Below are 24,243 nucleotides of genomic sequence, written 5' to 3' on the forward strand. Positions count from 1 at the left end.
ACTTGCTGTTGGACTCTCAGAACATAATTTAATGCAATTGATTATAGAATATCTCCTTAGAGACTTCTAACTAGGTTGTTTTGCAAAAGCAAAATCAAACACTGAGAATCTTTGATTGCTTTCTGTAGTTCATTTCTTCCCATGGGCAAAGGAAGTATTCATGGTACAGTTTGTAGTCTTGTTTAAAAAGTACAAGCTATTAAGCTGAATGGAAAATATTAACTGATGAGTAGATTTTCCTTGCTGCAGATGAAGGTAACAAAGAACATTTATCTATAATTTTTTCAAATATATGTATAATTGCTAGCCATTGTAATTTTTCTGAGCCACTCGAGGGTTTCATTCAGGTATTTGGAGCAAAATGCTTTATTTAATGTTTTTCAAAACAATATTTCAGAATTCCCATTGTGTGGGACATTCTTAAAATCAGTTTTATTCTTAGGCAGAACAAAAGCTATTCTGACTTTTTTTCTTTGCAGAAAATCTTGAGTTTCAGCCACCTCTGTCCCTGTGTGATCCCAGCCCCTTCTCAGATCTGAGGCTGGCTTGCCTAGAGCCCTTCCCCTTTACTTACGTCCCCTTTATTCTGTGAAAGCAAACAGACTCGCATTGCATTCAGGCAGATTTACCAAGGTGCTGGTTGGGGGGATTGAGTCACATCTGCTGGGGTTTCATTTCCATAAAAACAGTTCTTTGTTAACTGTTTCTGGACCATATTTGCAACAGATCTGCTGGATTTTTAGGGCTTTTGTGTGGATTGCCTTATGAGGTCCAGGCATTTTTTTTCTGCCTGTATTCCACTTCTGAGTGTTTTAACATTTCATTTATTTATGGCCGAAATAAATTACAAATTCAGTTGGGTTTTTTGTCTGTCCCTGGCTCTAGAATTCATTTAGAATTTCTGTAGTGGTTTGTAAGTTGTTCTGAAGTTTCGAATTTAAAGCAGCTTGTTTTGGAAGGTCCTGTTGGTGCAACCATTTTGCTTATTAATCCTGTGCAACTTGCTGCTTGGTCAGGATTACCTTCTGTTTGTTTATTTTTTTTTAGACATAATTCTAAAACTGCAGACTGGCAAAGATAGTGCCCTGCCTACTTTTCATCATGCATATATTTCAGCATAACTTCAGGGAAAGCTTATGTTCTGGACTGAGAGGACTGGGGAGGTGGTAGGACACTATCACCTAGATTCAGCCTACCTCAGTCTTTCGTTTGGTGGGTAGGTGAAAACTGTGGTATAGCAGAAGGCTTTCGAATTGGTGGATGTCTGTCAGAGCAGCGAATTAGAATTACATCGTTGTGTTTAAGTGTATACATTATGTCTCTGGTCTAAGAACATGGGAGATGGATCTCCATGAGTGGACACAGTTACCATCGAGCCTGGTAAGAGCTTACTCCTGCGTGCCTGTGGCTGAATTTAATTCTGCATCAGCCCTCTTTTGAGTCAAATGTAGGAACATCATCTGCACACAGTGAATGGTGGAGAATACAGTGACTGCTCCACAGTAAATAGAAGCTCACTGAGAAGACTATTTTTTCATCTCTGTTTGTAATGTTCCAGCGTAGTATTCCAGAAATGCGTGGGAAATCACGTGTCTCTGCCACTTTCAAAAGCTACACGCAAAAGTATGATTTAAAAAGTGAATTATCTCATTGTATACTCCAGATTTCATCAGCACTGCAGACACTTTGTAGTTAGCTTTACTTAGTAGCACGTAGGCTTTGAAACAGAGCCTTAAGAGTCCCTGTCTCTTTATCTTTTTAGATTGCTTGGCATCAGTATACTGCTTTTGCTAGATTTTACCCCTGTGAATCATTGTGAGACTTTTTTTTTTTCTCCCCTTATATAGGGCCAGGCCATGCAGAAATTGTCCTTAATCAGTCACAGTTCTGGTGGATGCTGATGGGATAAACTGCCCTTTTTGGGGACAGGGGGAGAGAAGCCCAGGGATTTCTGTGAGTGTGGCTCTGCAGCTGTCCGTGACAGGCCTGTAAAAGAGGAGGGTGAGCAGAAGAGAGGGAGGCTTTAAGAGGCTTTAAGCAGTCCAGCATCATATTGGTGCCAAAAGCAGCTTGTTTTCAAGGATGGATCAGTGCTAGGAACTGGTCACAGCTCAACAAGTTGTCACATCTCATTGGAGCCTCAGTAACTGGCAGAATATATGCTCTTAGGCCTTCTTCTACTTCTCCATCCCTCTTCTGCAAAGTAAACTTCATTTGTGTTAACCACCTCTTTGCATTCCTCTTTTAATTAACTAGTCAAGACGTAGCATGAATGAAAAGATAAATGTGCTCTAATTGGTAAGGAATCATGATTCAAATCAGAATTCAGAAACATAATTTTAAATAATAAATAATTAACAAAAATATGTAGCGGTTAGCATGAATACCAATGCTAAAGATATGACCACAAGATGTTTATGTAGCACTTAGGGAATTAAAGAAGCAGTCAATCCTTTCATTGTATAGCAGCAGTGTATCTGAAGGTAGCCTGATTTCGCCAGGCTGTGCCCTGTTCCTACTCTGTTGGTCTTAAACATGGGAGGAGACTCCATCTCTGTGGAATTAATGAGCTCTAGCATACAATTCCTGCTAACTTTTACTCCCACTCTTCTTGCTCTCCAAGTAAAAGTCTCAGTTTTTTCAGTTGTAAGGAAACACAGATTTTTGCTTGTTGGCTCTCATTTCCTTAGTTCTCCCTCATTTGATATAAATGCCAGCAGAACTGCACACTTACATACTTGCGGGTTACCTTGACAACACTGCGGGAATATTCCTCAGTGTCTCTGCACCGTAAAGCTGCAGTGAAGCTGTAATCACCACTGGGCTTTTGATATAAATTATTCATCATTTTCTGCCAGCTGTGTCTTACTGTCTTATTTACATCGAGGAATGTCTCATGCACTCCTTGTTGGTTCCATAAGCTTCAGTCACCTCTCTCCAGTCTTGCTAGCGCAGCACATACCTAAAACGTCCATCAGCATTTTCTCCGTCTTTCTTGAGGATTGATTTACTGATTCGCATTCATAGAGCTGAGAGTAGTTCTTAATCCACTGTACTTCTTTCTCCTGGTCCATTGCTACTGTTTTTTCTCTCTAGCTTGCTTCTACTGTAATTTGGGTATTTTTGTGAGAGGGACATGTTTCTCCAGTAGTATGCATAGTTTCTTTGTAATTCTGTGTGCCATTCTGGTAGAAGCACAACCCTGATCACTTTCTCGGCGGTCACAGTGACAGTCCAGTTCCGTATTCTTTCTCCCTTTATGTTGCTCATTCAGGTAGATCTCTAATTCTTTCCTTCAACACCAGGCTTGTCAGATGCTAAAATGGAGACAACCAAAGACACGCTAGTATCATACGTTGTTTGTTCTTCATCATTTAAGGTTTATATACCTGTATCTTTCTGCCTTCCTATTAATGCTAGGACAGTATGCATCAGCTATGAAGATGTATTTCCTCTCCTTAGCTCTGTTGAGTAATCCAAATGTCTGATGTGATTTGCTTCAAGTAGTCCAAGGATATTCATCATGTGGATGAAACCAAGCAACAATATTTCAGTTCTAAGTAATATAAATAATAAAGTGATAAAATAAAAGTCATTTTTACATTATAAGCACATGAAACTTTGAGGATTATAGCATGATTCTAATGTTATCTTAAGCATGGAGGGAGGTAGTAGTGGCCACTGTCATTAAAATGTGGTTGTTTCCTAAGACAATTTTTGATTACCTAAACAATTAAATCTTGCGAAATTGTTGTGTTCGCTTTCACCCTATATTACATATGAAAGTATGTGCATGTGTAGTATGTATTTATATGGTTCTTCTGTATTAGACTACTTTCTTGTTAGCCTGTGGTCTTTTAGAGAAGTAGCCCAAGTGAAGCGCTGTGCAAGTATGCACAAATATGAGTTCTGTTGCCTCAGCTCATTCAGATTGTCTCAGATGCCTCTATGCTATGTTGGGTCTTGCACATCATAGTTTCTTGTCAGGTCATACTGCTCTGTCTTTATGATCCCTTTAGTTGGGTCAGCTGGAGTTAAACTGTACTCTGACTGCACATGCTAACACTGCACTAGCAATTGTCATTGCCCTTCAGCATTTTGCTGATAGTACACCACCACATTGACTTGTTCCTTCAGTAATTTGCCATCAGTTCATGTCATACTATATAGATATCTACTCCCCTGCACGCTGCATCTGTCTGTCATACTTATTTAAAAGGAGCACCATGAACTTGATAACAATATGTTTATTTCCAAAGTTCACCACTTATCTGACAGATGAGAAAAAGGTCTGTGGTAGATAGCGCTAGCACGAAACATGACATGGCATACTTCAGTTATGCATACTATTTTGATATAGGTTTGATTTAACAAATTGTCTGCTACTTTGTATCTTCTTTTTTCTTTTTTGAAGTGAATCAAGTCAAGACAGGTTAAGTCAGTATTCTGCTGTTCATTTAAAAAGTGTGGCCTTGAATCTGAGAGGGCTGTTATGCTACCCCTTAGCCAGGCCACAGCTTTTCCCATTTCATCTTACTGGGACTCGTATAGAAATGCTTGCACTTCTCCTTCCTGATTGAAGAAAGTCCTGTCTTATCTCACCTAGAACAGAAAAGTTCTAGTCTTGCTGCCCTAAAGCTTTGCCTGCCAGGATCACTGCGAGACCTCTCTGTTTCCACTGAAGGCTCACTCAGAGCTGTAAAGTTTGAAGGATTTTAATTAGGTCTATGTGCTGACTGATCTCAAGTAATGACAGTACCTCTTGGTAGCACATTGTAAACAAGATTTACCTGTGCTAATAGTCAGAGGTGGAATATGGCTTTATGGATTAACTGCTACTCCCTCTCAAGCCATGCAAGGCACCTTCCTTATTGGCCAGACACAGAGTCAGCTAATTAAAGCACAGCTTACAAGTCTTTTCTGTTATTAGGCAAAGTGTTGCAGAAATCCTGGACCGAAGCCTTTAGTCAGCTTGCTGCATTGGGGTTTAGTTTAGATTTAAAACGTATTTACATAAATCCAACACTGGTCTTAAAGGCTGCAGCTGAACAGGAGGACTGTTTGTGGAGGACTTCATCATGCTCTAGGGTTTTGGTCCCTCAATCTCTTCAGACTGGGGGCTTGTCTGGAGCAAGCTGTGGCTGTGAGAGGAGTTCCCAAGAGGACTAAATGTGGGTGAGGAATTGAGTTGTGTTGATACATACTCAACTTTTACTCCATATGGAGCCTAGTGCATTTCCTAGCGGGCAGTTGTCTGAAGCACAGAAGCCAGTACCACACTTGATACAAATGAAGACCCTTGTTGACAAGTTTGAATCAGCAGGGAAGTCTAGACTTTATTTGATACAGAGGTTTCAGTATCGTCTCTTATCTACTGGTGGTCTTTTCAGTTGAAGCAGATTCTATTATTACCGCCTTCTGTGTAGACAGATGGAGAGACTTCATTCTCCAAACTCATGGAGATGGCTCACTTAAAGCACAATGTGGTCACTTGGTGCAAGCCAAATCCCTTTTATTTGTGATCCATAAAAGAACTTGAACATTCAGAGGATTAAGATCCATTCAGTAACTCATTGCATTCCTACCAAGTCACAGATACAGAGGTATAATCAGCTGCATGGCTGATTAAATACCATGATATGTATGCAACTAAAAGGTGAAATCCATTCTTATAATCAAAGCAGTTTTGAATATTTCTTTCAGTACTAAGCACATAAATCTTATTTTGGCTCCTGCCAAAAGTGGGTGTGACTAATATGCAGAACTTCCTCAATTTACATTCTTTTGAGACATTTTCCTCGATGTTACAGAAGAGCTAAGTTTTTGTCTGTGAGGATGCCCAGCTGCAGGAATATTTCTACTAGGATCTCTGGCAATCAGCTGCTCTGTGTTTCATAACATATTTTGAACATCATGTTCTTGCCAGCATGAGCTTGCAATGCTTCCACCCTCCACTTGCTGCTTTTGTTTGGATTTTGAATATCAAAAGTCCTCGTTTAGCACCGATAATTACGTGTTGTCTGTACCAGCTCTCCAGGTATCCATGTATGTGCCAGACTGTTTATTGAACTTCCTTTAAAAGCTGGGAAAACTAGGCTTTGAAATGTTTTTTTAAGTACATTGTCAGGTTAAGCTTGACAAACATTTTATAAATATGAAATCACTAAAGAGATTGTTAGAACTGCATATATGGCTGGTATTTATAGGATCCATCCAGCAAAGCAACTGACAATCTATTTAATCTGGGCTAGGTTCATTTTGCTCAGACAAACAGCTCACTTGCCTTTAAAATTTAGTTTTGATGGCAGTGCCAGGGGAACAAATTCACCTACAGGTTAACTGAGATTGCTGTGTAACTTAGAAGTGATATGGGCAAACTTGCATGTTAGGGCATAATCTGATGGTTGCATTTACATGACCTAGTTTCTGCAGAGAAGTGCCATTACTGTGTCCAGCTTGAGCAGTTACCTCCAGCTTAATGCCTTATGTTGCAACTGTGCAACAAAGATGAACAGATGAACAGAATGGCCAATGTTTACTATTTCAATAATATTTTACCTAAGAATGTCAAAAAGCATGCTTCAAGTGCCTTACGCATATCAAATTTTGAGAAGCAACTTGGCTACGTAACACTGGGAAGCACTGGGAAAAATAAACTACAAAACCTGTCTGATATAAAAGGCTTGATATGGAAAGGCTGAAAGGATGCTGGCTTTTGTGAGGGAAGGACAGTTGAAAGCTCTAATAACAACTGTATCATCTTCCCTGGGAAGGAGTCCTTTCTCCTCCTTCTTACTATGATTTTCAATCAGAAACTCTCCTTACAGTGCCCTATGCTTTTAAATGTCCACATAGTAGACATTCAACACCTCCCTCTTCAGGAGAAGGTGATAGTTCTTCCCATGCACTCTAGGCTCTGCCTTTTGCCCGCCCGTATGTCCTGGGCTCCAGAACTGTGTCCCAGCTCCAAGGTAAACTGAACCTTCAGCCCTCTCCCAGCCTCTCTGTGGTCTGCTCACTCGGACACCTTTCTTAGGTTCTAACCCTGTGTTTGCCTGCCTGCAGGCTGAGGATCTCACCTTCTGTCCCTCCTCCAACTCACTGTGGTTTCCAAGGTAAATGTAATTTTTATTCAGCATGGTGATTCTGTTCTGCATTTCTTGGAGACAATGCAGTATTCACTAGTAACTGCCCACCTTCCAGAGAGAAGACTATTAGCTGGTTTTGTACACAAGTGTTCAATTCCCACCCCCGACAAGTTAAAACAATAAACTGTCAACTCATGCACCAAAGGTAGAATTTGTCTATTTTCATTTAGGCAGCTAATAGTTAGGCATCCTTGTGTGAGCTTTATGAGTGAACTGTCTACTTCCAGAGGGTGATTCACAGTTGCTGTGCACCAGTGACAGTGTTCATGTCAATCTCAGCAAGAAGGGTATTTGAACTCTGTAATGCATTAATTAAAATTCCTTTTATTAGAGATAAGGAATAAGTTGATAGCATAGATAATCACAGAATCACAGAATGGTTGAGGTTGGAAGGGACCTCTGGAGGTCATCTGGTCCAACCCCTGTGCTATAGCAGGGCCGCCTAGAGCTGTTTGCCCATGACCAAGTCCAGATGGCTTTTGAATGTCTTCAAGGATTCAGACTCTACAATCTCCCTGGGCAACTTGTTCCAGTGCTTAATCACCCTCACAGTGAAAAATTGTTTCCCGATGCTCAGGTGGCATCTCTTATGTTTCAGTTTGTGCCCATTGCCTCTGGTCCTGTCACTGGGCACCACTGAGAAGAGCCTTCCTCCACCTTCTTTGCGCCGTCCCTTCAGGTATTTTATACATTGATAAGATCCCTCTGAGTCTTTTCTTCTTCAGGCTGAACAGCCCCAGCTCTCTCAACCCTTCCTCATAGGAGAGATGCTCTGGTCCCTTCATTATCTTTGTGGCACATGTGTCCCATCAGATGCTAGGAACCCAGCATTGCGCAGCATCAGATGGACCTCTAGGCGCAGCATGGCATGGCATGCTGCACTGATCCCATCTGTGCTAAGGTTTGGCATTATGGTCTTTAGTGCTCTGATAGGAGTTTCTTAGAAGTAAACAATTCCATTTGTCGTTTCTACTGTCGGGCAAAAGGATGTTAGCATGAGAACGTGCTGCTTCACTTCAAGATAAAGACAAGGACACGCAGGTGGTGTAATTGCCGAAGACAAGCTGGAGCTGCCTGCAGTCTACCCCGTTATGATAAGCTGGCAAAGTTCATCCTGCAGCCAAGTGATAAGTGCAGCACAGAACAGGCCTGAAGGCCAATTTATATGTGCAGCACAGCCCAACATGGTGCAGCAAAGTATAGCACAGGCCTGTGCCCACTCAGGTCAACTGTTACGTGGATCACTAATTCCTCAGTGCACAATAGTCTTCCAGTTCAGACCACTGCGGCTGTTCGTCCTGAGTCCTAGGACAAACATCTAAAACACATGAGACCTACTGGAGGTACCAGTTCACTAGAGGACTCCACTGACTACAGAGAGCCTGGGGTGACTAACTCAGACTCGGATGAGTATGTTTAGGTGAGATGACTCTCTTTGCAAGTAATGCGGAGTAGTCCTCAGAACACTGGATTTTCAGTTCTTTGTTCTTGAGTTCTTGAGTCATTACGTCATGGTCTTGTGGGAGCTTGTAGCAGGTGGGTTTCTTTCCGCAGTACAGCATGTGTGCGCTAGCCTAGCTTAGATGGGAGCATGTCTTTCCCAAGAGGGAAGGCTGTTCCAGACTTGTTTATCTGCCTAGCGTTTTGCATTAATTATATCCTATCAATTTTAGTTTCTGCCAAAGATTGCTACAGCTCCCTTGTGGCCGCTTCAGGTACCTGTAATGTTTATAAAATGTCTGTAATAACATTCCATGTATCCATATACGTGGTGCATCTCTGTATTCTGCGCTGTCATGTTCGGTCCTGTGTAATGCGGTGTTTCACAGAGGATTAGAGAGGGAAGTCAGTGCAGTGTGTGACTTCCCACTTGTTGGCAGAGTGTCTCACTGGCGACACACTATTACTCTAGTATTACTTGCATATTTATATCCCAGTGCATGCAAAAAATGTGGCCATGGACAACTAAGCATTGTGGAAACTCAGGGCAAAAGCAGCCTCTGCTCTAGAGGCTTCACTGTCTACACTTCCTCTTCTCTGAGAAGTAAGGTGCCAATTCTCATCTGCAAAACCATGAGTAATTTGGGATCTTTCTAAAAGAGGGAGACTGCCTTGCTCGTTGTCTTACATTGCTGTGATAAAAATCAGAAACACCTCTAAGGCTGGGGTATGCCTGGTGGGACTGGCATGCTAGGCTCTTGTCCAGAACAGCTAATTGTTATTTCTTCAATTCATTGATCTTTGTGATCATCCATCCAAATAATCCTTTTATCATCAGGACTCCCAGAGGTATGAAAAGCCTGGGCCTGTAAAAATTGGATGTTTAAGAAAAGGGAAGTATTTTTCTTTCATTTGCCTGGCTGCTTGATTTGATTCATTGCAGGAGGTATAATTATTTCAGATTGCATTAGCTACTCGCATTTTGTAGAAATTGTCTGGGTTTTGTTTTTAATTGTGCATGTGTTCTTGTGTTCTTTCTGTTGTCTCTGCCTATCACAAGATACAGACAGACTGAACTGGATAATTTTGTGAATTGTTCACCTTAAAATTTTATGCCCTCTGACCAGTTCCAGTTATATTGTAAGTGATCTTGGTTATGGTGAATAAGTAAATCATGAGATGAGATGATACCTGAGCATGAATAGCGCTTTAAATTGAAGGCTTCTTTTACCTTTCTGGTTATTATTTCTTCGCAGATTTTCTTGCAGAGATGTGCATAGCTTCTTTGCAAAGAAAGACACAGAGTGATAGTGTGATTTTTTTCAGCCTTTCATATCATATTCTAATTATATGCATTGAGAATTCAGTCTTTTATACTGTGCGTTTCATTTCCTGTTAACTGTGTCAATGGCTATGAGCTAATTACATTCCACTCTGGTAACTGATCTATCTGAAATATTTAGAGGATGTTCATAGTTAGTTCTGTACAAGTGGAGAGTTCAGTGTAGGTTATTTTAAAGAGAGATCAATTATTTATATCTTTAGAAGGGTTGCTGAAACTTTAGCTGGTCCTAAAATCCCTTGAACTAGATAAAATGCAATAAACTGAGCCTGTTGCTTTTTAAATATTTTTTTAAATATTATGTTATTTATAATTTTTTAACTCTTTTGGTGATACCACCTTCTGTGTGAGAGTAGTGGATACAACACTACTTAAAAAGAACTTAATTCCCATTAATACAAGACATTTTATTTTCTTAAAGTTGTAGTAGTGGTGCCATCATTAATTTTTTGCTGTTTATTTTGTTATTGTCATCAAAGAACTACTGAAATCCAGATCACTTTACTTAGTGGAGGTTGACATTTCTTGAGCATCTCTGTTGATGAAGCTTTGCGGCTGTTGAAAACTTTACAGCACCTAAAAATTAGGATCGTGGAACCAGCAAGGTCATGGAGAGTTTTAAATGTAGGTAGATTCCCTAGATAGTCAGGCAGAGATTTAGGGCTTTTGGAAAATTATCCAAAAAATTTGCGTAGTAGCTAAAGGGAGCCACCTAGAGTTAATCCATAGGAATCTCTAAATATAAATGTATGTCTGAACTCCTGCCTCTTACTGAAGTTTAGGTGCCAAACTGAGAGTTAAACGTCAAACCCCTTTATCTATAACAAGCCCTCTCCTGAGCCCCTCCTGAGACCAGACAACTAAATAAGATTAGAATCCCCTTTAATATGTTTTCACAATGCTACTGAAGGATTAGGATAGTTACTGCGTTTTGTATTAAAGAGCATTGGCGGAAAAAAGGAATAAAATAAATAATATATGGCACAAGGGCTGGTACTAAAGTCTCCCTCCTTCCAGTTGAGGACTCTGATGGATATAGTATATAATTAGTCTCTTTCCAATAACTCTTCAGACACATGATTCCTGCCTCTTAGCAGCAGTTTCCTTGCTTCAGTGGGAAGACTAGAAGGTGCCCTCCCTTTCATTCCTCTTTAGCCTGGATACGAGCCTAGAAAAATGGGAATCTGATGCCCTGCAAGCTGAGAAGAACTTAGCCTGAACCCAGTTCTTGGAAGAGATTTGCTAACTGTTAGCTTGTCATACACCCCCTCATTTTACATCTCTAGTAACTGACGTGTTTTGTTCTGGACTTAAAACTGTTGCTTTCATATTTCATGCTGTACTGGACCTTCTGGGAAATCAGACAGCATTTGGGCACATCTGTAGGTGTGAGCTGTGGCCTTAGCTTTCTGAACAGGAGGTTCTTCAGTGCAAGCACTGACCCTTAAGATCTTTCAGGTTTCTTAGGAAGATACCTCCATGGCTGGTGCTTGGGCTCCAGTATGATCTTCTTGAATAGCGGTGCCTAAATTTGGAGTACATTTTGGTTTAGATGTCAAAGCAGGCACTCTGTATTGTGCTCTGAAACCATCCCAATCTCCTCTGAAAATCCAAGCTGCAATTTATCTGAAATGCAGATAGTGTAGTGTTCCCCTTTCTCTCTCCTTCTTGGGTATATTAGAGAGGCATCTTGTCAGCCAGAGACAGAAACTTAAAAGATGGGTCAGTCAAGAGTTTATAGTTGCATTACACATAATTTTCTAGATGATAAAGCTTTTCCCACATAACTTTGCATGTCTGTGAGAATAATAGTGCAATAATAACTGCAAACACACTTGGACAGCAAATGACAAGTCAGGTCCTGATTGCTCAGTCACGTGTAGCTTGTGATTCTGGAAACCACCTTGCATGCAGGTGGTATCCAGAATCACAAACCACATGTTTTTAGACTTCCCCTTCCATGGAGGAAGTGTTAATCACAGCCTGTGCTGAGGAAGGCGAGGTGAGCTTCAGACTGTTCCTGGAAGCAGTTCCTTGGGCACTTACATTGGACGAATCTCCCTTAACTTCTGACGCCAGCCACTTAACTAAGACGTATTTTTGGTCCCTTTCTTATTCCAGGGTGCTTATAATTAAGACACTGATCATTCAGATTGCTTCATAAACTCTCAAAGTGCATTTTGATTAGTTGCTATAATTCTTTAAAATAAGTTGGTGCAGCCTTGCCTTGAGTACTGTGTGCGGTTCTGGGCCCCACAATTTAAGAAGGATGTGATAGTCCTTGAAAGCGTCCAGAGGAGGGCAACAAAGCTGCTGACAGGGCTGGAAGGAATGTAGCTGAGGACTCTGGGTTTGTCTAGTTTGGAGAAAAAGAAGCTGAGGGGCGACTCCATTGCTCTCTACAGCTTCCTGAGGAGGGGAAGTGGAGAGGGAGGTGCTGATCTCTTCTCCCTGGTATCCTGTGATAGGACAAATGCGAATGGTTCAAAGCTGAACCAGGGGAGAGTTAGGCTGAACATTAGGAAACATTGTTTTTACTGTGAGGGTAGTCAAACACTGGAACAGGCTTCCTAGAGAGGTGATTGATCATAGAATCATAGAATGGTTTGGGTTGGAAGGGACCTTAAAGATCATTTAGTTCCAACCCCCCCTGCCACGGGCAGGGACACCTTCCACTAGACCAGGTTGGTAGTGGAAGGTGCCCCAAACCTGCCGGTGTTTAACAAACATTTGGACAATGCCCTTAATAGCATGCTTAAACTTTTGGTCAGCCCTGAATTGGTCAGGCAGTTGGACTAGATGATTGCTCTAGGTCCCTTCCAACTGAATTATAATATTCTATTCTATTCTATTCTATGCTAATATTATGGATGTCAGAATAGGTTATCAGTTCTGTCAGCACAGTTCATTTTGCATGGAAGATGAAAACACCTTTGAATACATTCAGGAAGTATTTGTAAATGCGCAAAGTGGATATGGCTTGTTCTGATTTTGGAACAGAAATTTCTTGACTCTAAGCAAGTCATCTTCCTTAACTTGCTACCCAAGAGACTGAAGCCCTCTGCTTTTCAAGGCATCAGTGAATTAATAGATATTAGCACTGCATGGTTACAGTGTGCAGTGTGTCTACAATCCCTTTGAACTGGCATTATACCTCTCTCTTTATGCCTAACAGCTCCAGCGTGTAAGTCCTCTGTTAGAAAGACAAGTGACTGGTATGTACTCCAATATATTTAGAATCATCTGCTCTCTCCTCCAAAGTTAACCACAATAAAGAGCCCGTATCAGTGGCAACACTTGCCCTTCCTCCCCATATGATTTCTCTTAATATTTTGCCAACATTGTACGCAATGTCATGTGTCAATAGGGCACTGGGGAATTGTCCACACCACAGGGTTCAGATTGCAGCACGTCTCGATATCATCTTTCTTTAAAGCCTGCTCTGCAAGGGGGAAGTCATAAGCCTAAGGGATGATGGCTTGTTAGTAGCAGAATGAAGTTACAACTCTGCAAAGTGAAGCGCTAAGTGCACAAACAGAAATCGGTGATGCAATAGAACTATCAGACTGAAAAAAGATCAGTTTGTGTGAACTGAAAGTATCTCTTCCAGTAAATGCCTTGAAATTCCAGAAGACCAGGCAAGAATCAGCAAGTTTTCTTAGCTTTCTGGAGGTTTGATACCAAAGCTTTAAAAAAAAAGGATTACTGACCTTAAATCTTCTCTTGCAGTGTAGAAATCTGTTTTTCAGAGAGCAGAGAAAGAAAGAAAACCATTGCAGAGCTATTAGCATCAAAGACGTGACCTCCGCACACCAGAGGAGTTGCTTTCTGAGTCTGTAAGGGTGCTTTCTTTGAGACTGGAACACAGGCACTCTGGCTGAAAGGAAAAACTCCATCAGAAATCAATTATATCCCGTTAAACTCAAGTATTATTTCAGGACGAAAAGCCTGATTTTGTTGTTTGAACTGCTAAAAATTTAATGAAAACAGTATTTTAACAAGGAGCTTACTGGCAAAGCCAAAATTCCGCTGTTGCTGTGTCCAGTTACCCATACTTCTTACTCCTTAATGTCTAGCTGTCACACACATGTAACCTCGATTACAGTAACATCTGATGTTTAACAGGTTTTTTAGTGTGTTTGACTTTGTGGCACCTGTGGTAGGTGAGGTGGTTATTGTCTTTAAGTTATGGATAGGGAAATCTGGTTTAGTATGAGATTGAGTTAGATGAGATCTCATCTAGCTTTAGCACTTCAGAACTAAGTTAGTTGTTTGGGCTCTGACCCCCATTGAGGGTGAAGACACCCGCAGGAGGCAATCCAGCCCCACCCTAAAATAAAAGGGGGAAACCAAGCACAGAGGTGCCTCTCTTTGTTGTCTAGAGTTGGAGCCCCAAACGGGACATCTCATGTCAAGCAAGATGAAGTGTCCCCTCAGGGACAGGAGTGGCTCCCTATAGGATGGGGAAAGCAGAACGTGCTTTCCCACCTCCCGGGACAGACCTGTAACCACAACCCATTCTTCCTCTCTGCTAGTTAGTCAGTAATTGGTGGGGTTTGCTATTCCTCCGCAGGCTGGGCTTTTCTTTCATTTTTACAAACTAGGCAGGGAGAGGCCACAAGGAAAATCCAGTTGTGCCAGGAAGCGGTGCTGGTGACTCAACAAATAGCATGGCAACAAGTGTCCTGGCGTGGTGCTTTTGAGCATTGCCTTCCCAATTGTGCATCATGTTAAATCTCAGAGCTGCTAGTCATTACAGGATCATACTTCACAAGAGTAAGGTATTAAACCGCAGACAAATTATATGATAGGTGACTCTGTCCTCCTTGCTCCTACCTGCAGCTTCACCTAAATTACAAAGTCTTATGCGCAACCTGATCTCAACTTTTCTGAGCCCAGGCAGAGTTGCTGTCTTCTCTCCTAGAGATGGCAGCAGTCTGGAGTGAGTGAAGTGATTTCTACGTAAGCAAGAAGTAAAGCCCTTTGGGATTTTAGATGGAGAGCACTATGGAAATGTAATGTATCATTACTTCATGAAGTTACATAATTTTTAGAGTTGAGATGTTGCAATATCTCCATTAATGTAAATGGTTCACTGCACTTGATGCTAGTATTCATGCAGCAGCATGAGTGGCACTCTTCCCACAATAAGCACAAAGCAGAACAATGAGGAAAGAGGAGCAGCAATGCTTGTATTTGACTTGTGGTTCTGGTTTTGCTCCATCTGGGTGCCTACCCACAGCAGGAAGATGACCAAGTATTTGCGAGCAGTTCAGATCCTCTGCCCTTTCCACCCTCACCCAGCTGGTGGTGAAAGTAGTTTAACTACGGGTGGGTACAGACAGTTCACCATGAATGTCTGCAGCACTAAAACCCAGAATGCCAGCTTGAACGTGACTTTCGGTTCACGTTGCAGCTTTAGTTCTGTAATTCTACATCTGTTGTATTATGAATTCCTTCAAATTACTCAGTGGTGTATTTTCGGGACTCGAAATAACAATGGGTAGATCCACCCCTTTTGCAGAGACACCTCCAAGGGAAGGGAGGAAATCTGCTAAGGTATTACACATCTCTATCAGGGAAAGCCTCTGTGTGGCTGAGACCTTCCCACCTTGCAGGTCCAGAGCTCTTCAGGGAAGAAAGCTGACCCCTCGTCAACATGCTGTGAAGTTGCTGGGAGCAGTTCTCTGTGGCAAGGACAAGATGCCTGGAAGCCTCCTCATTGCTGGCCCAATTTTAACTGCTTCTCTCTGTCATCATCCCCTGGCACAACAGCTTTAATAAGATTGGTACTGTTTTGGCAGATGAACCCAGAGGGAGTTAGTGTAACTCTTGACACAGAAAGCAGGACACAGAGTCTGGAGCCTGACTGTTCTTCAGCTCTGGCCTTCCCCTCCGAACTCAAAATCTCACAGATCATTCCTGGGGTATTTCCAGCTTCCAAGAGCTATCAGCAGTGTTTGTGGGACAGGATGGATATTTGTCCTCCACAAGAAATCCTTAAAACAAGAGCAGCAAAAGAGATGGTCAAATAGATGTGTCTTAGATTGCCTTTGCTATCCTAGCCTGAATTGTCTGGTATCTTTTAGAGAGCTATAAAACTGTTCTTTGAGCTGACTTTATTTAGAGACTATCCAGGATTTTGGGGGCCTAGGCTGCACCAGAGGCTGGGCACAGCTCATGACATTGTGGAGACTGTCCATAGCCATTCCAGGGACACGGCTGTGATTGAGAGCTCTGGCTCCAAAGTGGAGACAGCTTGTTTTAGTAAGATGGATGGTATTACCTGGTGTGGGAATGTGGTGATTCAGAAGCTGCTTCACATACAGCTCAGCCTTGTGTTTGGCAAAGGGAGTCTGGTGCTGGGAGGTTTAAGCTGATCAGCTTCTCTAATTTATGCTTTTTTGCAATTCAGAAGCGTTACACCGGCTTTTAGAGCCAACTAAGTTACGCCCTGTCCCAGTTCTACAGTCCAGAATAGCAGTGTGCGAAGGAGGCTTTCAGTCCTCTCCTGCCTGACTTGGGTGTCTCCTGCTGCACCATGGAAGTCTTTCCCAGTTTGAGCTGCAAAGTTTTTGTTAAAATTAGCTTTTAATGTGTGAGCATTTAATTCAATTTCTAAATGTCTAAGTGTACCGAACCTTGAATACAGCACAGAGTTTCCCTGATTCCAAGTGAAAGCATTCAGAATGGGCTATGAAGTGGATGTTTGTTCTGCTTGATCTGTCATTTTGTTTTCATGCTAATATTACCCTTGTTGCTATGCTGTAATCAGCTGTTATGGAAACAATACATTGTTCCCAGGGTAAGTATAGAAAAACGTTCACCCACAGTGCACTCACAGATAAATCCAGTTTTAGCAACATGGTGTTTAAAGCATTATACTCTGCTCATAAAACATCAGCAAGATACGCTTGCTTGGAGCCAGCCCCAGATTACTGTTTTTTTGTATTGTTTCTCAGGCCCTACATGTCCATTGGAACACTACGTGATCAAGTCATCTATCCAGACTCAGTGGATGACATGCACGAGAAAGGCTACCAAGATCAAGATCTGGAGTGTATCCTGCACACAGTTCACCTGTACCACATAGTTCAAAGAGAAGGAGGTAAATTGCATATTTTTGTAAAAAGCTTTACAAAATCCCATCCTCGCATGTGTGTCTTAGTGTGACTGATCTTTACTTACTGAACTGGCAAAACTGAATCCAGAGCTCTTGTGTTGTGGGAGCTGCACAACCACATGGTTGTTGATCCTGATGCTAATGGAGGGAGAAGAGCTACGTGCTCCTCTCCTCCCCAGTAAATCCATGCCCGAGCTGAACAACCTTGCTCTTTTGTAAGGGCCAGTCTTTTCATGGTATTGTGAGATCAATGACATTCCTTCATTTTCTTAGAAAATGTGACCTGTCTTAAAACCTTGTAATGTCAATGACTACATCAACTAGACAGCATGTGAATGAAAGGAGAGTCAGGTCTGCTTTCACCTCCCTGGTTTGTGGGATCAGCAGGACTATGTGCCATGGGAAGGAGTGTCTGATACCACATCACCAGGGTGAACAAGTTAAAAATAACCAAATGATACTGGCTGGCAGTAGAGTGTTGCCATCTACCACTTGCTGTTTAAGTTGTCATGTGTTCTCAGCATTGTTTGTCCTAAGAGTAGGGGACAGTGTAAATACACTGGCACAGTAAATGTCAAGATGCTAAAGACTTCTCTTGTGTCTAAGGAACTGGAACATTTCATGGCTTTTTTTTCCCAAGCATAGCAATAATTTTCATCCTTTTGTTCCCACCAGCCACTAATCTCTAGTTTGAATTTCCTCCCCATCATTATGCTTTTAAAACAGACATAGGACAAAGTGGGTAACATTTAGAGAGAAGGAGGATCTTCAAACCCCTCTAAGGAGCTGATGTCAGGAGTGCTGGGTGTACCCTGCCCCTCTCTGCCAGCTGTCAGTGCTCCTTTTTGAGAGGGTACTTCAGGTGCATTGCCTTGTACTATGTGTGCTTGGCATCTCTCAGGATCATCTGACAATAGAGAGTAGTGCCTCAGCCACTGGGAATACCAAGGCAACGTCTGAATTCCCATTCCTGAATGGCAGCCTGTTGCTCTGTTCAAAAGGCAGAAGGTTTATTTTATTTTTGAAGTATGCATGGACACTCGTCTGGTGTCTTTTCTGCACATTTTAGAGCGGGGATAGTAATCATTTACAGCAGCAATTGTATACCTACAGATACTTCTTCACTCTCCACCTCACAATCCTGTTCATAGACTCTTATCTTTCCACGGGTTAATGCTTCTTTGTTAAGAATGTAATAATGACTGTTGGCCCTCAAGTTGCAATAGAAAATATGAATCAGAATGATGGCAGATTCTTATTATTATTCAGATCTGATACGAAGACACAAGGATTGAAAAAGTGGGCAGAGAGCTAAACTTGGTGACCAGAATAATTGCAGAGAAGGCCTCTAGTCTCTGCACTGACATTATAACTATTCTGTTAGTATTCCTGAGTCACTTACTTCACCAAGTGAAGTGCCCAGATTGCAGAAGAACAAGGAGATGTGTTGAAATGGGGAGCTGGAAAACGAGGAGCAGTTAAATTGTCAGTGGCAAGAAGCCACTGTGGAGTGTGCATTCATAGCCTGCTGGTACTTGTAGATCTACTGAACAACACATGACCCTCAGTGGCCAAAACCATATCCCCAGCAGTCTTGAAATGCTCCAGCTGCAGGGTTATAAACCACAACGATGTGCATGTAACTGGTGATGGGGCAGTTACTGTGCTCCACACATGAGATGCCGTTGGCTAGGGTCAGTGTTCTGTATCGCCAAACTGAAAACCCAGGTTTGGATCAGTCTTGCTCTACTTTCTGTGCCAAAGAAAGTATTTATTGCTGACCCTATTCTTGCTCTTCTGCCTGTCTGACTGCGCATGCAGGACACACACAATCTATAAAAATGTCTAGAGGACACTGTTAATATTCGGTGGTGGTGTGCTGCTGTACTCCGCTCAGGGTAAGGGCATACTGTGCAAAGATCTGCACAAACAAATGTTTAAAAAAAGTGTCTTAGGGACTTTGTGATCTAAAATGGCAGAAGTGGGCAAAGCCGGAAAAGAGGGGGAGAGATTACCGCATACCAGGAAGTTTTTAGGACCATAATACACTTACTTGTTCCCTTTTCTCCTTGGGCATTCGCAGGAGACAAGTACCAAGGCAGGAGCAGAGAGGAAATCCATTACATATGATTTGACACATTACGTGGATTTCATATGCTTACATATTCTTTAGAGCTCCCCCAGTCTGGGACAAAGACTCATATTCTGTTTTTTTTGAACAGCAAGCCAGAGAAATACTTGTTGAAAGTGAACAATTGAAATATTTGTTTATACATAGTTGAATTATTTGTTTTAATTCCAATTTTTATTATCTTGATTAAAATCTGATTTTTAAACTAAAATTATTTCTATTAAAAATGGAACTTTTTTCTTTGCAAAATAATGAAAAATCCCATATGAAGCTTGTAGAACAAGGGATTTGCCCCAAACCACCTTTTGCCTTTTTGCAAACTGCTTTGATGGTTGACAAACACTGGCATTTTCCAATAGAAAAAAGTTTTGCTGAAAAATTCCCATCAAGCTTCTATTTATATATTATATGCACTTTTTGAAAAAAAGTTTTTTCTGAAAAAAAAAATCAATGAAACTATTTTTAGTTATTCAGATGCTTGTGGATATATGGCATATGTCCACTCTATTTTGAACCGTTTCCATAAACTGTTCTTAGAATGGAGCTAATGATCTATCAGTCATTAAGTTATAGAAATCTAATATAATTCTTCAATATTTTTTTCTGTAGTTCCTTTTCTGCTTCAGAGCCTTGCCTCTGACTCTTCCCCTTTCACCTATCCCCTGCAGTATTAAGCCTCTACCAGACAGCAGGCTCCTTAGGGCTTGACCCTGTTGTGTTTTAATTGACCACGAATGTCATGCACATATAATAGGGTGCTTTGCAGTTTTGTGTTCTGCTCCCTGTGGGCAGTTATGAAGAAGCCAGATGGAGCCAGAAGTGTGCAACTCTGACTCAATTTATTTGTCCTGGCATAACTTTGTTGCCTTTAGCTGAATTACTTCCACATTGCATCAGTACAAGGGTCAACAGATTCCGAGTGTAAAGTAGCCAACAAGAGCCTGATGTTGTTCTTGTTGCTGCCAATAGCAGAAATTCCTCTCTTTTTCTAGCGATAGTGGTTGACCCAGTTAGAAGTAAACAGAGTGGTTACAGGAATAAGTAGCTCGGTTTGGCATTTAGCTTCTGTGTTACCTTCATGAAGCTTTTTTCAGTCAATAGCAACAGAATACACCAAAAAATACCAAAACCACCAAACGCCAATCTTCTTCCCCACCACCACCATTCCTGATGTCCCCGAGCCCAAGCCCTAGAAGAACCCAGTGCAATTGCTGTTGGCAGTAGCACCCCTTGCTCCTAGGGGCAGAATTTACATCCTACTGAAGCCCACGCCGACGTTTTTCTCGCTTGCTGGATATTAGAGGGATGCCGTTGTGGTACTTTCCTTTATATTATCAGTCAGGTGCCCCTGTCAACACCTGCAACGTTGCTAGCTCTACCAGAACAATAATTTCATACAACATGAGGGGAGCAAAGAAGGTTGTATTCAGTACGGGTGGTGAAAAGACATGTCCAGAAATCATGGGTAATAGCATGGAGATGTGCAGTAGATATACATAAAGCGGTTCCTTTTTGACCTGCTTTGAAAATCTGTGTATATTTAGCAAGTGTCAATCGTGATGCAGCCTTAGGCTGACGATAGCCTGTCACATGAGGGAAGCCATGAGCACATGTAGCAGCACGCTGAATGCCTGACCAGGCCTGTCAGGTTAGGGCTGATGACATTACTGAACAAGTTCAACTTGTTTATGGTTTCTCAGCACCCCAGATTATAATTATTCCTCATTATTTTGCACGGTTGTCATATCTTTGGGTCTTGTCCAGGGAACCTTTGTGCCAGGCCACGTATAAACACACAGACATGCACATTTCCTCTCTCCAATATTCTTTCATCTGATCATTTTAGCCCTGGCTTTGCTTCCTGGTACCAGCAGGAACTCTGGAGTGCTCTGCCGGCTTTTCCGGAGGCTCTGAAATCCAGAGACACAAATCCCTTCAGTGTCATGCTGAGCTGGGGCTCTTGAAATTGATGGTCTCTTTGTTCCTTCCTCAGCTAAGGATTGTCTTTGCATAGTCATCCTGCACAGCACGTGGGCTCTCTTCCATCTTGACAACTGCCTGGGGCCATACGCTGTGCAAGAGGCCTACATGGTCAAAAACCCCCAGGGGTGGGCTCTCTGGCTCTAGTTTGCTGTGGTAGCCTTTCTTCTGTCGTGAAGCTGTAACACTCCAGTCCATGTCTGATGAGGTGTGTTGGAAGCTAGATCTGGAAAAGGAACTTTTAAGCCTATCTTTTTATGGCAGCTGAATCCTCTGTCTTGCATGTAAGTGCAAGGATTCACAAGGATGGAGGATACACAGTGCTACAGACCCCAGATGTAACCCTTTTTATTGTTGTCAAATTTAGCTTGTTTTTTCCTTCAGAAAACTGAGGTAAAAGGAATTATAAAAGAAGCCATGCAAGAAAATGAAATGCTGCTGTCATGAAGCTATCGCTAGTTTCTGCTGACAGCTGTATGTATTTCTACCACTCTTACTCTGTCCCAGCACATTACACATACTCTTTTGTCTTACTGGTCGCAAAAGGCATTTCTGTGACATCCAGTGTTCAACACATCTACATCATAGCCTTTGATTGCACACAGTGTGTGTAACGAGAAGCTGGACAAGGAATTTGGGCTCTGAAAGCCAGGATTATGTTTGTACCTACTGAGAGATTTGTGCTGTGTTCATGGATGAGCCATTTCATTTCTTCTACGTTCAGAGACAAGCCATTTCATTTCGTCATTTGTAAAGTGGACGTAGCTATGGGTGACATAAGCTACTGACTTGGCTGATATTTTCAGAACACTGACAACCTGTGCCATGTCAGCAGGAAGAAAAGAGAAACAAGTAGGTGCATTATTGTTAATGCAGAGTAGGGAGTCAGTTTATTGTGAGTTACAATGCCTAAGTATTCAGAGGAGATTGTTCAGGCGTTAGAAAATAATTTTTGAAAGGGATAATATTAAAATGGATCCTTCATTATCTGTTGTTTGAGGCATTCCAAGTGGCAAACAGGGAAGTTGAGGGAGGGAGCTAGGCAGGAAGAGACAAGATGTACTTCTCATATTCAGTTAGAATGTAAGTTGAAGTGACCACAGAGATGATTATTGTATCCTGGTAAGCAGAGGCTAAATCTTACACCTTTAGAGAAAATCATAGAATGATTTTGCTGACAAGACGGTGCTGCTTCTTGAACTTCATTCCCTTTTTGTCTTTTAGTAAGTCTTTATAAACCAGCTGATCTGGAAGGAACTGTATGAGCACAGGCACTGCTTCCCAGAGCACATGTGCACACATGCACACCCACCCACACCCTAGCTCAGATCCAGATCCCTGGAGCTCATCTATATTCTCAGCTTAAAAATAACAGAATATAAGCAGCAGCCTGAATGTGGTCTTCAGAACTGTAGCTGCTTCTATGGTTTTCATGAAGGACCATTCCCATCCCTTGCCCCTAGCACCCTTTGCCAAAAAGAAGTGCTCCAGATGCTTTACAGTCTTTTTTGGAAGCTGAGGGTGTTGGTGGAACAGCACTCCAGCTCTCTGTGTGGTCCCAGCACTGGGACTGCTCAGCAGCAGCAGCCTCTGTGGATCTGTTCCCTTTACCACAGTTCATCCAAATGATGATTCAGTTAATCATTACACAACTCCGTCTTTGCTAGGAGCCTGCTGATAGAGAGCACTGTATGTACCCCGGGGGGGGGTGCCCACTGGGATCCTTAAACAAGAATGGAAGGAAACTAAGGAAAAACAATAGGATCACTAAAGGTGATGTATTTCTGGTGTGTGCATGCCTGGTTTTTAAACCTAACTATATACATATATGTTAAAAAATAATTATGTTCTATTTTACAGTTTGTGTAGAGAAAATTCTTGGAATTGAATCTCTAGCATTATCAGTTCCTGTTTTCAGTCACACAGCCTCTCACCAGATGCTTCACTGAGGTTTTGTTCAGACCTACCGAGCCCTGGTGTAGCACCAAGCACGGGCAGAGCACTCCCCAGCCTCCTGCACCGTCATGAGCCCCACTTGTCTCACCTTTGGTCAGGTGTCAGGAATGACACAGCCCACCCTCCTTGCTTGGCCTTGTTTATAGTCTTTTCTGGCAAATGTTTATTTTCAGTTGGGCAGTGGCAGAAAAGTGTTTTTGGTTGTGTTGTTAATTTTTTAGTTACAGTGCTTCTGGGCTGATTTGGAAGAATGTTCTCTTCCTCGCTCGGCCCCGCTCCAGCTGTCTGCCTTGTGAAGAGATGATTTATTGAGAGAAATGTCTTATCAGATTTTCTCTACATCCACACTCTCGCTTTTCAAAACTCATCTATTTACCTACTCTATCCATCTGGATTGTTTGATTGAAAGCTTATTTTCAGTAGGTTAATTTGGTATTTGAAGTTTTTCAGTAGTGGGAATGAATCATGCCAGAGTACTCACAGAAACACCAGTCCACCGTAAGATCGCAGATAAAATGCATCACACTCCCATTGCATGTGTCTGAAATTGATAAAGAAATAAATGGGTTAAAGGCCATGCAGAATATTAAATAAGGCTAGCCAGTGTTGCAACAGTTGTGGGTCACTTCTAAATACAAGGTAGCGGGAAGTTTGTATAGAAAATCCTCCTGTGTGTATGCAGTTTTGTATGTTGGCTGCTTGTCTGTACACCCAGAATGCATCCCTGTGTCTGCACCTGTGTGTCTGTTGAGTTTGCTGACAGTTATTCTTTGCCTACAGTAGTAAGTGGAGTCTGGCACTGTTCTTTATGTTTTTTACACTTTGTTTCTTTGAATTTGTTTTTAAATTTCCACTTACACCTTTCAAGAAGGAATAGCGAATTGTTCTATAAAACAAACATGACAGAATAAAATGATTAGTTATACACAGGTAAAAGGTGTTTTTTCAAAGAGATGGTAAGTAAAGTTTTTTGACAATACCTACGTGACCAAGAAGGTTTAATTCCACTCTCAAAATTGACATGATATTTGGGACATTTTTCCAATCAAGTACCAGTGGAAAGGCATTGAGGTATTTCAGAAGGTATGATCCAGAACCCTGAGCTCTCTCTTCTGCCATGGAA

At 41.8% G+C, this 24,243-nt stretch overlaps 1 protein-coding gene across 3 annotated transcripts in view; it reads left to right on the forward strand.

Moving 5' to 3' along the window:
* ABCD2 (ATP binding cassette subfamily D member 2) overlaps nt 1–24,243 on the forward strand; it is a 48,789-nt gene that overhangs the window by 15,831 nt on the left and 8,715 nt on the right. For 2 of the 3 annotated variants that reach the window (XM_068400969.1, XM_068400970.1), the window contains exon 7: nt 16,893–17,038. In XM_068400969.1, coding sequence (XP_068257070.1) covers nt 16,893–17,038 — 146 coding nt within the window. Of the gene's footprint in view, nt 1–16,892; nt 17,039–22,831; nt 22,933–24,243 lie in introns of those variants that run through there. The other variant, XM_068400971.1, reaches the window with a different exon arrangement.

This window comes from Nyctibius grandis, chromosome 5, assembly GCF_013368605.1.
Source record: "Nyctibius grandis isolate bNycGra1 chromosome 5, bNycGra1.pri, whole genome shotgun sequence".
In the NCBI taxonomy this organism is placed as follows: domain Eukaryota; kingdom Metazoa; phylum Chordata; class Aves; order Nyctibiiformes; family Nyctibiidae; genus Nyctibius; species Nyctibius grandis.